This window comes from Pisolithus orientalis (genome assembly GCF_024613125.1).
Source record: "Pisolithus orientalis strain OTSU chromosome Unknown F5J12scaffold_8, whole genome shotgun sequence".
Lineage (NCBI taxonomy): Eukaryota > Fungi > Basidiomycota > Agaricomycetes > Boletales > Pisolithaceae > Pisolithus > Pisolithus orientalis.
Window position 1 is genome coordinate 1,287,702 of NW_026260789.1, and position 14,686 is coordinate 1,302,387.

A 14,686-nucleotide genomic window follows, 5' to 3' on the forward strand; every position below is an offset into this window, starting at 1 on the left:
ACCTGTTTTTGGAATCAACACAAATCTGATTTGCATTGGATTTGCATGCCTAGTAGCTGTATGTTGTATATGCATGCATGCCCACCCACCTGCCCAGTAGCTACTAATCCTTTCCTTCCCTCCTCCCCCTCCTTCCCCCCTTCCCTCCAGTACACATAGCACACATGTATCCATCCTTGACACCACAGAGACAACCATCTGGCCCTCAAAATCACCCTGGATTCAATATGCATAATACAAATGATAATGGGGGTATGTACAATCCCACCCAAACCTGCATATATGCAGTAACCTGAACAAATAGAGAGCTGTGACAAGGCTTTCATGCATCCATGACAGCTCCACATGCATGGGGGTGTTTCTCCTATGACAGGAATGAGTTCAGGGGTAGGCAGGATGAAGTATGACCACAAACAATTAGCACTTACTTTACCAGCTGTTTGAGAACAATTTCATGTTCTCAAGTTCTACCCAGCTTCCTAGCCAGCCTTCACTCCTTGATGACAGTAGCTCAGAATTCTCAGACTTCCATTGAGGTGTCACCTATTCCCATGGATGCCCTAAGAATGCTAGCTTCCATCCAACAATGCCAATGTATGCAGACTTGAGGGGGGCTCCATTGCAACAAGGGAGCTTTGAACATCATGGGAACATGCTGCACTCAGAATAAGGGCCTCCCTTTGAAGAATTTCGGTCAAGCTGGCAGCAAAAGAATCAGACACCATACCAATCACAATTGATGCCACATGGATGGACCTCTACTAGTAGATCTGTGAGTTCTGGTTCACTTTGATATGGCACACCAACTCCAGATATTGCTGGCATTCAAAATGGCAGCTCTGAGTTGAGAGCACTTTCCAAGACTGTGGGCCAGCAATCAGTAACTATAGAAAAACTGACAACTCGCCTTCAAACTGTTGAGGAAGAGGTTGCTATTCTCCATGCATGGATGGAGACACAGCAAGATGATTGTCTGGGATCAAGTAGAGGGAGGAGAGTGATGAAAGTGAGTTCAAATGAGCACTCCACACTCAAGGTTCATCAGCTCATTCATGAACAGAACTATGTATCATACCATTTACAGCTATACATACATCCTCTATTTGCTGATCTTTGTGGCATTGAAAGAAGTCTTGAGCATGGTGTGAGAGCACTTGCTCTGACACATGTTAAGCCTTTGGACACATGTGAGCCATTTGAGCAGATCGACCAGAAGACTCATGTGTGGCACTCAAACTTGGCCAAGTAGATGATGCCCTGAATGCCAAATTCATACAGGAGGTTTCTCAGCAAATCTGGGATGATGAGATGGTATCAGAGATTACTGAATGGTGTCCCAATCGATTCACTTATTGCATTGTAGACTCAGTGCCAGCAAACAGGCAAGGGAGAACTTCCTGACAGTGATTACAGCATGCCTATCATCAAGGAATGCATGAAGACATACTTTTGAAACATCCATAAGTTAGCAAGTGAATTAAATGACCTGTGCAAACTGCAAAAAGCAAATGATCAGAAAACTATTACCTGCCAACACACATGATGTCAGGGAGTGGGTAACAATACTACTAGTGAAAAGAGGACTTGCCACAAGGCATTAAGGTTGCAAAGATACATCAAGCTGCTGCTAAAGCCTTTGAAAAAGATACTGAACACAAGGATGCAATGGCATTGATTGATACAGACTTCAGCACAGATATCTTGACATGTGATGAAGAAAGAGCTAATGAAATGCTTGATTGATGAAGAAGAGAGGCAGATCTTGGTAGGGAAGCAAAAGTTGGGATCAGGTACACCTGGCAATCCATTAATGAAAGTCACTTGATCTTCATGAGAAAATGCTTACCACTTGAAACTGTTCAACAGTATATCACATTCCTTTGTCATCTCACACTCAAGTCCACAAAAAATTTGATGGCACATAGTGATGGTATGGTCGACCCTGATATAGCTGCATCTACCTTGAATGCACCCCCAAGAAAATGCAGAAAGTCTGACAAGAAAACATGGAAAAGAAATGCTCCACCTGGGATAATGTATGATCAAGGCCTGCAATTGCATGAGAAGAAACCTGTCTTATCATTCAAAAATATGGTTGATGATGCTTGGCAAAGAAGTCATCCAGGTGTAAAACTGCTTGATGGTGCTGACTGGCTGGATGGCTTCTACACTCAGCTGCAAGAAGGAGACCTGTTGAAGGAGGATGGCAAATACCTCAGTGAGTTGGTAAAGTGGAAGGAGCACAAGGAAATGAAAGCAATGCAGATCAGAGTGATGTAGAATAAGAGAGATCATCTACCATAATCCATGAACACTGGGTTTTCAATGGGAACCCAGAAGGTTACTATGATTTGTGTTGTCAAATCTGTGTGAAGATGGAGATGAAATATGAACCTTTGCAAGATCAACCATTTCCCAGAGCTTGTGCTGATGGTTCCCAATAGTAATCATAGTTCAAGCAACATGTCCTACTATCCAGTTGGGGTCAATCAATGCCAGTAGCATTTGCATGTCCCAGTCAAGGTACTCTCCAAGATACCACACCTTGACACCAACCATGGAGCTATACATGTGGAATTTGCTAGTGCTTCATTGAATGAAAGGAAAAAAAAAACACATAACTTGTCCACTTCAGGTAACCAATTTTCATAAGCATTTAGGCTGAAGTTTTTCTACAAATCATCCAAGCTAAAAGCCACTCAGACCAGGTCATCCCAGGGACATCTGGCCATGTCCCAGGGCTATTTGCAGTGTGCAGGACCTGGGATGTCCCATAATCCCAGCCCCCTGGTAATATATTTTGGGCTGTCCTGTGGCTGCCTTAAGTGTCAGGGGTCCTCAACTGCAAAAGTGCAGCTCACACCCACATTGGAATGCCAGCTTTCAATCACAAACACATTGCTGTTATGATCATCATCCAGACAATGAGCATACCTATCAAACTGGGGGGATGGATGAAAACATTACCCTCCCAAAAAAACACTTGCTATACATATTAAGTGATATATGAAGGCTACTGGGCAATGAGTGTGTTTGTGTGATGCCATCTGCAGAATTGTACAATGTGGATGAAGGTGAACCTGTCAATTACTAAAGGTTAATGGATTCAGAATCCCCCCAATAGTATTGTAAGTTCTTGCATTTGTTACAACAGTCACTCCTTTCTAGGATCACTACTTTTGTTTCCAACTTACAGTTGAGGTGCATACATACATACATAGTATCAAAATGATTCTATTGTGGGGGATGAGCATGTGAGTGCCCCACTGGCATAGGATGCCATATGATCTAATTGGCATGGGGCCCCATGCCCAGGACAATGAGATGCCCCTTGATAGCTTTGGAGGCCACTGTGAGACATCCCACCCCCCCTTCCATAGGCCAGTGGGATGTCCCATGATAGCTTCAGAGGCTACTGTGGGACATCCCACCCTCCCTTCCAGAGGGCAGTGGGATGTCCCATGATAGCTTCAGAGGTTACTGTGGGACATCCCACCCCTCCTTCCAGAGGCCAGTGGGATGTCCCATGATAGCTTCAGAGGGTTACTGTGGGACATCCCACCCCTCCTTCCAGAGGCCAGTGGGATGTCCCATGATAGCTTCAGAGGTTAGCTGTGGGACATCCCACCCCTCCTTCCAGAGGCCAGTGGGATGTCCCATGATAGCTTCAGAGGCTACTGTGGGACATCCCACCCCCCTTCCATAGGCCAATGGGATGTCCCATGGTGGCTTTGGAAGCTACTGTGGGCACATCCCATCCCTCCTTCCAGAGGTCAATGGGATGTCCCATGATAGCTTCAGAGGCTACTATGGGACATCCCACCCCCCCTTCCTATAGGCCAATGGGATGTCCCATGGTAGGCTTTGGAAGCTACAGTGGGATGTCCCACCACCCCTTCCAGAGGGCCAGTGGGATGTCCCATCATAGCTTGCAGAGCCTACTGTGGGACATCCCATCCCTCTTCCATAGGCCAATGGGATGTCCCATGGTAGCTTTGGAAGCTACTGTGGGACATCCCACCCCCCCTTCCATAGGCCAATGGGATGTCCCATGGTAGCTTTGGAAGTTACTGTGGGACATCCCATCCCCCCTTCCAGAGGTCAATGGGATGTCCAATGGTAGCTTTGGAAGCTACTGTGGGATGTCCAATGAAGCTTCAGAGGCTACTGTGGGACATCCCACCCCCTTTCTTGAGGCCAGTAGCATGTTTCATCATAGCTTTGGAGGTTACTGGGGGCCACCCCCCAATTCTGCATACTCCTGGTATATTAAAATACCTCAGATGCCATGGACCTCATCTAATGAATTTTTCAGAGACATACAAGACTAGCTTTACTATCTACATGGTCTTTTACTTGGAGATGATGGGAGATCCATATCCAATACATCTAATTCCCAGTCATCTGTCCATGAGAACTCTGTCAATGACATCTCACTGAACTGTTGGTGATATTCATCTGCAGAGCAAATTCCTCAGCAAGACACAGCAAGTCATCATCAAGCACTTCATCATCCCCATCATCATTTTCAGATTCCAAGTTCTCCCATCCCACCTCTTCATTTCTGTCCATGTCCATGATGAGTGGTGCATAATCCATATTCCTCCATTCTTCAACCCTTGCCTCCCAGCTCTCATCAGCACCTCCTGGAAAGTCCCTCAATTTTTCCTGCCACAGGAGACTCAGACTTGCTAATGCTGAAGCCCTGCAGTCCAGTTCATATGCAAGATCTGCACCTGATTTTCATTCAAGTATCTTAATACATTCAATGACACAACAGCTCTCTTACCTGCATCCATTGCATTTCTCTAGCCATCTCCATTCTTCTGAGTGCCATTCCATCATGCTTTTTCTTTCATACAGGAGCCTCCTTTCCTCCTCACACCTCTTCAGCTCAAGGAGTGTCCTGATCCCCAAGCACACCCTTTCATCAGCTAACCAAGCTGGTGGCAATCCAACAGAATCATCCTCAAGACCAATATCCTGCCAGATATCATCATCTACATCTAGTTTGAACAAACCATCCCTTTGGATCAGTATAGGTGCTATGGCCCCTCGAGGGGCTTTCCCCTGGTGGATGAGAGCTACCAACTGCAAACACAAATTATTGTAGGAGGTAGAAAGCTTGACAATTCCAGGTTCTTGTCACTGGACAGATCCTTCCACATGGATTTGAAGTTTTTGTTCTGCAAAGCAGTCAACCACAAGAGGCAAATGCTTAAGAGCACCACTTACCACTAACTGTCTGGTGGTAAGACCATTCTAGTCTCTCTAATTCAAACTTTTGTTGACACAGACAGTCTCAGATATGCTTCTTGATTGCCAATACATGCATATGCAGCTGAATGCTTTGAATTCAATCAACTTATAAATCTAGAAGAGGAAGAACCACCAGCCTGAAGAAAGGAACTATTCTGGAGCCTGGAAAGCTCTGCAAGCCCATCTATTCCAAGGCTTGCCCTCTGTCCTTTGTGAAGCTTGTTTGAAACACATATCTTTTGTGACATTCAGCTAACTGTATATTTAAATTTGTCATATCAGCCCCTCCTCAGAGAAGACCCTTCTCCAGTTCATCTAGCCTGGCATCATAAGTTTCCAGTGATTTCTGAGTTGCCATCATTTGCATTATAACATTTTCTGTGGTTTTTGCAGAGTACCCTTAATTTACTGTCACCTCACAGCAAGAGGAATCACTTATACAGGAAGCTTATGAGATGCTGGCTTGGTTTGTACTGAAACCTGAGCCTCCCATTCAGCTTGAAGTGTCTGAATATTGATTCCAGATTTTCTTAGACCCTTTTTGCAGAAGCCTTTTTTTCTTGACAGTGGTTCCAGCACCACAAAAGCCACTGGGCAAGACCAGTAAGACTCTTCATGTCAAGAGAGTGCACCTGGGAGTCAATGACAAAGAGGCATTGAGGATACTGAATAAAATATTAGCCCATTTTGTGACACAATTAATGCATACCCCAGAAACTTGCAGAGATGGTATTAGTGGCTTAATTGAACTCCAAAATTGCTCACAACCCTCTCCATCAGAAAGTCCAAACCCTTCTCATTTCTGAGGGTGATAGATGAGCTGGCAAGCCCATTGATGACCAAAAGCATGAAAGACTGATATAGCAAAAGAAATTCAAGGCAGAAATGGCTCAAGGTAGCCCCATTTTCTGCAGCTCTGTTCAAGCTGACAGCCTATGTCATATAACAGCCCAATGTGACAATCATCAGGGAGGTGACTGAATAATGATTTGATAAGGGCAAGTGCATAGTTTTGCTTCTCCCCTGCTGAAGTCATGTTGGCAAGGTGAATAACATGATCATGATGACACAGTAGGGCCATAACTCCAGTATCTGAAAAGAATTGGGTACTTGCCTATACCACCATCAGAATATTGCAGACAGGTTAAATGATTAAGCTCACTTTCTGATGTCTCTCATCAGCTGCAGTGAAGGATTCATTACAACCCTTGAGGACTGATGGTGGTATCCTCATACCCTGCTCAAATCTATCCTCATCTCCACAATTCTTCTTAGAAGACTGACCACTCCTCTTTTGCATTGATGCCTTTGTCCTTCTCAAACCTTCAACCTCACATTCCATAGTATCAATGTCTTCTTGTGACAGAAAAACTGAACCTGTGGGGTTTACTGGATCATCCTGTTGACTTCTTCTATGTTTCTGGGTAAAGCAAGCATCAGTGCAAACAATTGCATCAGGATCAGAGGAGCTAGGACCCAAGACTATTTAGTAACATAGGATTATGTATGTGCACCAAGAAACATACCTATTATTATTTTTCCAGTTGCAACTACCAAAGCACAATGGAAAATGCTTTTGTAGGTATTCCAAAGGCTATGTCCTTGAGCTTGAGACATCTGGAGGGTGGTGAGAGGATGATGGAACTGCAGGGAGGATGTCAGCTGGTGGGGTTGCAGCACTTTCCAGGTGTTGTTGAACATATTCATCAACTGAGATGCAATACCAGTGGTATGCATTACTAAACCTTTGATGTATACCTTCCTGTAAGTATCATTAGCAAACATCATTAATAGATATGGATGGAAATAGTTAAAAGCATGCATTGACTTGATAAACACAGCACAGGATCAGATCTGCAGACATGTGCACATTCATACAACCACAGTGCAATCATTCATTAGACACAAACAAAGTCCAAATAGGTTAGACATGCACAAAACTGTAGTCTCATAATCACAACATAAATGAAAACAGTGGATACAGATAATATAATCATTGGGACAGAATTCAGACACAAACCTTTGTGTCTACCTTGCAGCCCATTCTAGCAAGATATGCTTCAAGGGACTCACACCATGCAGAAATGTTTGGGAGCATGTGCATAAAGACCTGCCTGACCAGACTCAGAAGCTGTAAACTGACAGCAAGGGTTGGCCCCAGTGGCACAGATGGAAGGTACCCCATCTGCAGGAACTGAAGTGCCACTGGTGCACATGGACAGATGGCAAGATCAACCATTTGCAAACCTGGCACAAGACATATGTCTAAGTAGAGAGGAAAACATGCAATAAAATCTTACCATTGAAACTAACACAAAGAACCTTCAACCATTGAGAAACACAACTACACTCTGGTCACTCATAGTCAACATGGTGCTGGAAATTTCTGGAGAGCCATCAATATGCAAGATAGGGCTCAATAAGTGAGGGGATGGCTTCAGATGACCACTGCTGCCATTGTCTCATTTTCTTGTGAGCATTGCAGGCTGGTGAGGATGGTGGGGCAAAAAAGTCATTGTGACTGACATGTAGCCCCTCCATTAGACAATTCAAATGGGCAGGGGCAAGCTTGTCCACAGATGGGAGGCAAGCTCCCATGAGTGGAGGGGAGTTTGTAGCAGAAGCAGTGCAGAGGGCTGAAGTCCCCTGAGGCAGCTGTGTGAAACTGCAACCCCCAGGCAAAGTGACCAGACATTCGATGGGAAGGTAAAAATTGGCTGTGCCTGGTGTAGGGAATGTAATTTCCCTACTAGGGGATTTGCTTTATTTTGTTTGTTTTATTTAGTTTTCATTCTGTGTTTTTCTGATAAACATACTTAGAATTTCGCTTTTTTGTTGCTTAGTCAGCCCTACCCAGTACTTGATGTAGTTAGTTTTTTTTAACAAGAGACGAGTTACCACAGACGAGAGACGAGTTCGAGCAGGTTGTTCCCTGCACCAAGACAGCCTTAGAAGCCTTCAGATGACTACCAGGATCCAGTCCCAGGCCATAGAAGCCCCTTTTGGCCTACTCATTCCCCTCAGATATCCCTACTATAAACCTCTCTCCTCATTTAAATCCTCTTCCTACAACTGGAGCCCACCATGAGGGGCTTCTGTCTTAGCCTGGCACCCATCCCAACCTTCCCAGATTCGCTTTCGTAGTTTCCAGCTTCATTTTCGCAATTTTTAGGCTCGGTTTAGCAGATTTCGCCTTTCGGTCTCATTTTCGCAGTCACTTCGCTCGCATTTTCGTGTTCTCCCACTCGCGCACACTCACATATCAAGCACTCGCACTCGTATTACCTACAAACTTCATGCTCGGCCTCAAAATTCTGTGTCGAGGCTCGCATGAAGCGCCAAGCTTCTCTGGGCACCCCGAGGACTTAGAATATTATTTCGATGTCATAATTGACTTCTGTGATGGATTTGGGTTCTCAGATGGGCCCATGCGAATCAAGTTTGCTCTCAAATATGCGCCGTTCGAGTCAGCTGACCTCTGGTCACATTTTGTGGATAGTAATGATGGAGATTGGGCTCATTTTACCTAGGCCGTAGTCCAGCTGTACCCAGAGCTGGAGGAATCCGGCAGGGACCGGTTTTTCTCATTATTTGGCGTCGCTCGAAAAGCAGAAGAAGCCATCATTCCATGTAGCTTCAGCTTTTTTTAGTGGGTTCCCGCCCAAGTTCAGATGCGAGGTATTCAGGTATCTTGACCCGCCAAGTCGAAGGGTTACTGTGTCTAGCCTTATGGCTTCAGTTAAACAGGTTCTCGCACTCGGCAATGGCCTCTGGAAGAGCCGCGAGGCCAACAGTTCACGCGCGCAGCCATCGTGCGCCTCAGGCGATCATTCCCCCCGCCGATCGTACTCGTTCTGCTTCCTCTGCGGACTTTCGGGCCATATTCGGGCAGGTTGCCATTCATTCAAGTTGTATTTAGCTTCGGGAAAGTGTCTACTTGTCGACGGCCGCGTTGTTCTACCTACAGGACAGGAAATCCCGCATGAAGTTGCCGGACGGACTCTACGAGACCGTCTCGACAACTGGTCTTCATTGACAAGCCAGTTTGAGACTCGTAGGGGCTCATTGCCCGCTCGCTCGCATTCACCCACAGCCACACCATCGCGCATACCCGCTTAGACGAGCATCATGTATCCTCAGTCCCTACCTACTGTCCAGCCCGAGCCAGCAGTACCCAACCCGCCAGCCATTCCATCTCGTCGCTCGTCAGCCGAGCGCTCTCGTAGCTCACCGCACGCGCAACCACAGTCGAGGTGGCCATGTGGCCGAGGCCAATCACCCTCGCGTCCTCGTTCACGGTCGCGCTCGCAGACTCGAATGGGTTCGTACACACATTTGAAAGATAAATTCATACCAGTCCGGTCGTATGCCTGCAGCTCGAAGCAGTATCGCGCTCGAAGGCGCTCGTATTCATACTCGACCGGTAGCTCACTCTATTCTTCTTCCTCGTCCTCATCCTCGCGCTCAAGGAAAGTGCATTCACGCACCCGCTCCAAGCCGAAGCGGTTGCGCAGCCGCAGTCGCACACCCCAGCGCTCTCGAAGAGCGCGTTAATGCTCTGTGTCACAGGAGTTCTTTTATGTTTTTCATTTCATTTTTTGCTTATGGATCCTACAGTGTCTGGTATGGATTGACCTATGTCGTTATGCAGAGTTTTCGGTACCTTATACATGTTTAGTTTTTCTTTTCTTTTGTTCTGCGTTTTACCCCCCAGGCTCGAGTTCCCCGCAGAACACCATTTCGCAACGCACCTAGCGCCTTCCCGCTCCCTACACAACGCCTCACATCCGTGGATCCAGTTCTGACGAAATTACTGCCGACACCGCTCGTCGCTCGTCAATGTGAACTCCCTCATACTGAGCACGTATCCAGCGCATATCTCGCTCGTTTTTGCGCCGTCTCTCTCGCGTTTTGGCAGGCTTATTACACTCGACGTCAGCTCTCTGTCGGTGCCAAGCTCGTTTGCATGCGCCCAGCCGTTCGGGAGATATTCGCATTTTTGTGGATAGGTCCATTCTCAAGGTCCTGTGGTTGTATCTCGCTCGTTTCCGCGTCGCGCCTCTCGCTTTTTGGGAAGATTGTAGTCCTCCACGAATTATCCGTGTGGATGTCTGGACTTTTCTGATAGGTCGAGTAGCTCCGGAGATATTTGCGTTTCTGTGCGAAGGCCCATCCTCGAGGTCTTGCTGTAGTCATTCACGCAGTTCTGCGTCGCTCCTCTCGCTTTTCGGGTCGTTCATCCCGCTCGCTGAACCCTTCCTGGGGACATCTACTTTGTAAAATTCTGCACCACCATTATCGAGATATCCGCGTTTTCGTATCCAGAGGGCTTCGAGACGGTTTCGCATATAACTCAGGATCGGGTGGTCCAATCGGCGTATTTATGCATTCTCCCTGTTCGTCCGGAGGTCCCATACTGCCTCCCGGAACTTCGTGTTGATCGTCCCAGCCGTTGTTGTGCGAGTCGACCCCTTCTCCCTGCCCTTGAGGTCCTCTTGTCGTATCTCGCGCATCCGACCACTGCTCCTCTCGCTTTCCTGGCAGTCCGTTCCCCCTGCATGGACCTTTCTGGGGACATTTCTTCTGTCAAATTCCGCGCAGTTATTGTCGAGATATGCCCATTTTTGTGGTTAGAGATACTTTCGGACGACTCTTTGAGTATCTCGCCCGTTTCTCGACCGGATCTCTCGCTTTTCTGGATCCCGATGCTACCGTTCGACAGCTTTAGAATGGTACCTTTTCCGTCGTCATCGCTGCAGAACTCGTGGCTACATTTGGCTTTTGGTGAATGGGGGTACCCTTGGGCAGATTTGTGGATATCTCAGGATCGGGCGGGCATGTGGATTCTCTCCGCTCATTTTGCAAGGTACTTGCCGCATTCCCTTCTGTCATCATATCTCGTATCGCGGCATTCAGAGCACCCGTTTTTTTTGTCGACGAGTCGTTGTCTCGCCCCCTCCCTCGTGACTTTGGATGCTTGTGTAGTCGAGTCACCTTCGGGTTGACTGGGGACAGTCAATATCTCAAGTACCCCTGGGATGTAGGGAATGTAATTTCCCTACTAGGGGATTTGCTTTATTTTGTTTGTTTTATTTAGTTTTCATTCTGTGTTTTCCTGTTAGTGGTACTTAGAATTTCGCTTTTTTGTTGCTTAGTCAGCCCTACCCAGTACTTGATGTAGTTAGTTTTTTTTAACAAGAGATGAGTTACCACAGATGAGAGATGAGTTTGAGCAGGTTGTTCCCTGCACCAAGACAGCCTTAGAAGCCTTCAGATGACTACCAGGATCCAGTCCCAGGCTATAGAAGCCCCTTTTGGCCTACTCATTCCCCTCAGATATCCCTACTAAACCTCTCTCCTCATTTAAATCCTCTTCCTACACCAGTGCACAGCACAGTAGCTCAACCCAGTCATGGTCAACAAGTACTGCTTGACCCCCAGAGGAATGCAAGTTGGAGACTGGTATGGGGGGAGGATGACTCCCAGAGGAATGCAAGTTGGAGGTCACAGGAATCAAGGAATGGTGATTCAAAAACTTCCTTGGGCAATGAAATGACATCTGGAATGTTGATCAGTTCTCTAGCCAGGGAGAGATGACAATCCAGCAACACCAAGTTGGAGGACTGTGACCAGAACACCTAATTCTAGTCCACTGGTCATCAACACCAAGCTGCCATGAGCACATCCAGTTAGCTGGCAGTGATAGATGAAAGCTGACCTTTTGATACACAATAGGCAAGAACAATGACACAGACAAGGGGTGAAAATGATGCAGATTTTATGGTAACTACAAGTACATAGCCACATAATTATGCTTGTGGGGGAAGTGCAGATGATGATGCAGATGATAATGCAGATGATGGGATTAAGCAGTTATTGCCCAAGCCATAAATACTGCAAGGATTTTTTGGAATAAGATGGAGGACAATAGGCAAATGACTGAAGTTATTGAAGAATGACTGCACATAAAATAATGCAAGCCATTTTTCCACTGCCAAAACATGCACTGGTGAGGCTGATGATGGAAGTGAGGTTCCCAAATCTGGTGGAAAACCTGGCCACAAAGTGAGCAACATCCAGAACCTCTTGACATATTCCAGCTTCATTTGGGGTTCTAGTGAGGCCAGACCTTGATCCATAACTGGGAATGGTTTGGTGAACATGGTAAGCTCTGAATCTCCCAGGAAGATCTGCATAAAAATTTAGTAAATGGATTCTTTTGAGGTGCAAGGCAAAAACTTACCTGACAGACTTGGTCCAGCCACTCAGGTTCCACACTCAACCAGAGGGTGGGCACCAGCAGACAGTCCAGGGCAACCAGCTCAAAGCAGAAATTGTACTCATACAGGTCCCAAAGAATCTTGCCCTTTGTTGCCAAGTCAGTGGTAGCAAGGTCTGTGAGATCAATTGTAATGTTGCAGTGTGAGTCAAAGTGTGGTTCAGTGGTGAAAACCAACCAAAACTAACACAAAAGACAAAAAGAGTGAGTGGTGGTGTGCCTATGCAGTACCTAGATGGTAGAACCTGTTCTTTGGGAGGGTTTTTGTGAGCTACAACACTCAAAGACGAGTGCTGAGGGTTGGGGGTGCTCCTGATGAAGAAGGAGCAGGAATGCGAGAGAATGCAATAGGGTAGACTGCTGTCAGCCTACAGAAGGATGGATGATGACTTAATTCGATGTCCTAAGCTGCACTGAGCTCAGGGAGGGCTTGGAGCAAAGTATATTGATGATAGACAAGGATAATCAAAGTAGATGATAGTTAGACCCTTAATAAAGTCTCAACTATCGAAGCTGCTGAATGAATTACTGAGTGATGATAAAATGCAAGCAAGAGGGGCTCTCTGATGTCTTCTTCTTTTGCTATCTAAGTACAGTGATTTATATACAGTACAGGGGTGTTGCCCTTGGAAAACAAGGTGCAAACACTTGGTAAGTGATTGGTAACTGATGAGTAAGGAATGTAAGTGATGCGTAATTGTCTTGGAAAGCATTGGTAAGCATTGGTAAGGATTAGCAAGCCAAAAAGCAAAGAATCAGTAAGCAAAGTCAAAAGATTGGTAAGTATTGGCAATAGGTGAGTCAAAGACAGTCAGAATGTCAAAGTATGAGTCAAGTGATGTCAGGAACTGGGAAAGCACACTGGAATCACATTAGGGGGAGGCTGTGCATGTCACATCTCAAAGAGATCACTTCTAGGCCAAGGTGGGATGACAGAGAGGCAGCACTGATCTGATGCTGATATAGTGCATCCAAAAGTGGACAGGGTGAGTCAGATGTCAACAGGGGTCAAGCTTTGGGGGTCTGTGGGGTGACAGGAGCATAGGGGATCACAACTTTCCCCCCCAAACCATCCTCTCAGTGAAGCAAATAAAAACTTCATGAATGAGGCTCTGTTGGAAGAGAGGATGAAGGGGGAGTGTCTTCTGCTGTATCTTGCAACAAGGAGGCAAGATGTGCATCATACTCATCATGGATGCAATCAGGGAGAGCGGAGAACAGTAGATTAAACTGTAGCTGTCACAATCTTGGAAGAATGATGGACAAGACCAGTATGAAGACATTGCAGGGAGCAGGGAGGAAGGATCCATATGCTTCTTGGACTGGAGAGACTGAAATGACCACATAAGACCTTTCCAAGCAAATGACAGACCTGAGGCAACCAAAGAACATCCTCCTAGAGGTCATACTGACAAAAAGAACACACTGTCCAAGCTGGATGGGCTGAGAGGGCACAGATGAGGGTGGGATGTACCAGGATGCTTCAGGATGGAAGCTGGTAGGAACTCCTGGTAGATATATGTAGCCATGGTCCCTAGCAAAGGGGACAAGTGAAATGATTGATGTAGAGGCAGCCATATCAGAAGAATTTAACGAAATGAGCATCTTTTGGAGGGAGTGCTGTAGAAATGTGTGGAGTGTGCAAATCCTTTCCAATTTTGGAAGGTAATATTGTGTGGCTGAGCACTACAAGCAAGTGTGGGAATGGTCTCTGTATCTGCAGAAATGGTGGAGATATGTTGAAAACCAGAATGCCATACATGGGCACTTAAGAATTTTAGCCAGCACTTAACTCGCTCCCTTTCTTTTTCTCTGGCACTGATGACTTGTTCTTGTGTGAGGGATGACTGCCAAAATTCCTGGCTGTCCTTCTTCACATGAGGGCTATGGTCTTCATCTCCATTCATCAGCTGTATCCATGTCCACCTCACCAAACACCTTTGGTGTGTGACAGCAGAACTGCACATGACTCAGTACATCATGCTGAATTTTCACAAACTCTGGACCAAAGATATCAGCAACTTCACATATTTGGTTCCCAGAAAAACTGGTTGAAATGCAGTCAGGAATTGTGTTAAGATAATCATGTCACAAACAGGGAATGACAGGAGATGCATCTGAAGCAGCAAGTTGCATGATCCAACCTGT

General features: G+C 46.1%; 3 protein-coding genes across 3 annotated transcripts; 1 reads left to right on the plus strand and 2 right to left on the minus strand.

The window, feature by feature from the left end:
* Positions 1-332: 332 nt before the first annotated feature.
* On the plus strand, positions 333-1,453 carry F5J12DRAFT_781669 (uncharacterized protein; the record flags this gene model as incomplete). Its single annotated transcript, XM_051742585.1, has 6 exons — positions 333-387; positions 466-594; positions 813-1,006; positions 1,085-1,187; positions 1,250-1,311; positions 1,364-1,453. The coding sequence occupies 6 exons, from the start codon at positions 333-335 to the stop codon at positions 1,451-1,453; spliced, it is 633 nt and encodes a 210-aa protein (XP_051602007.1).
* Positions 1,454-4,785: 3,332 nt separating this feature from the next.
* F5J12DRAFT_717832 (uncharacterized protein) lies at positions 4,786-5,145 on the minus strand (the record flags this gene model as incomplete). The annotated part of the gene is made up of 1 exon (XM_051741087.1): positions 4,786-5,145. A coding segment is annotated over one exon (360 nt), but the record flags the coding sequence as incomplete, so codon positions are not given.
* Positions 5,146-6,133: 988 nt separating this feature from the next.
* On the minus strand, positions 6,134-8,416 carry F5J12DRAFT_904852 (uncharacterized protein; the record flags this gene model as incomplete). Its single annotated transcript, XM_051748585.1, has 4 exons — positions 6,134-6,373; positions 6,422-6,550; positions 8,113-8,215; positions 8,382-8,416. The coding sequence occupies 4 exons, from the start codon at positions 8,414-8,416 to the stop codon at positions 6,134-6,136; spliced, it is 507 nt and encodes a 168-aa protein (XP_051602009.1).
* Between the last annotated feature and the right edge of the window lie 6,270 nt (positions 8,417-14,686).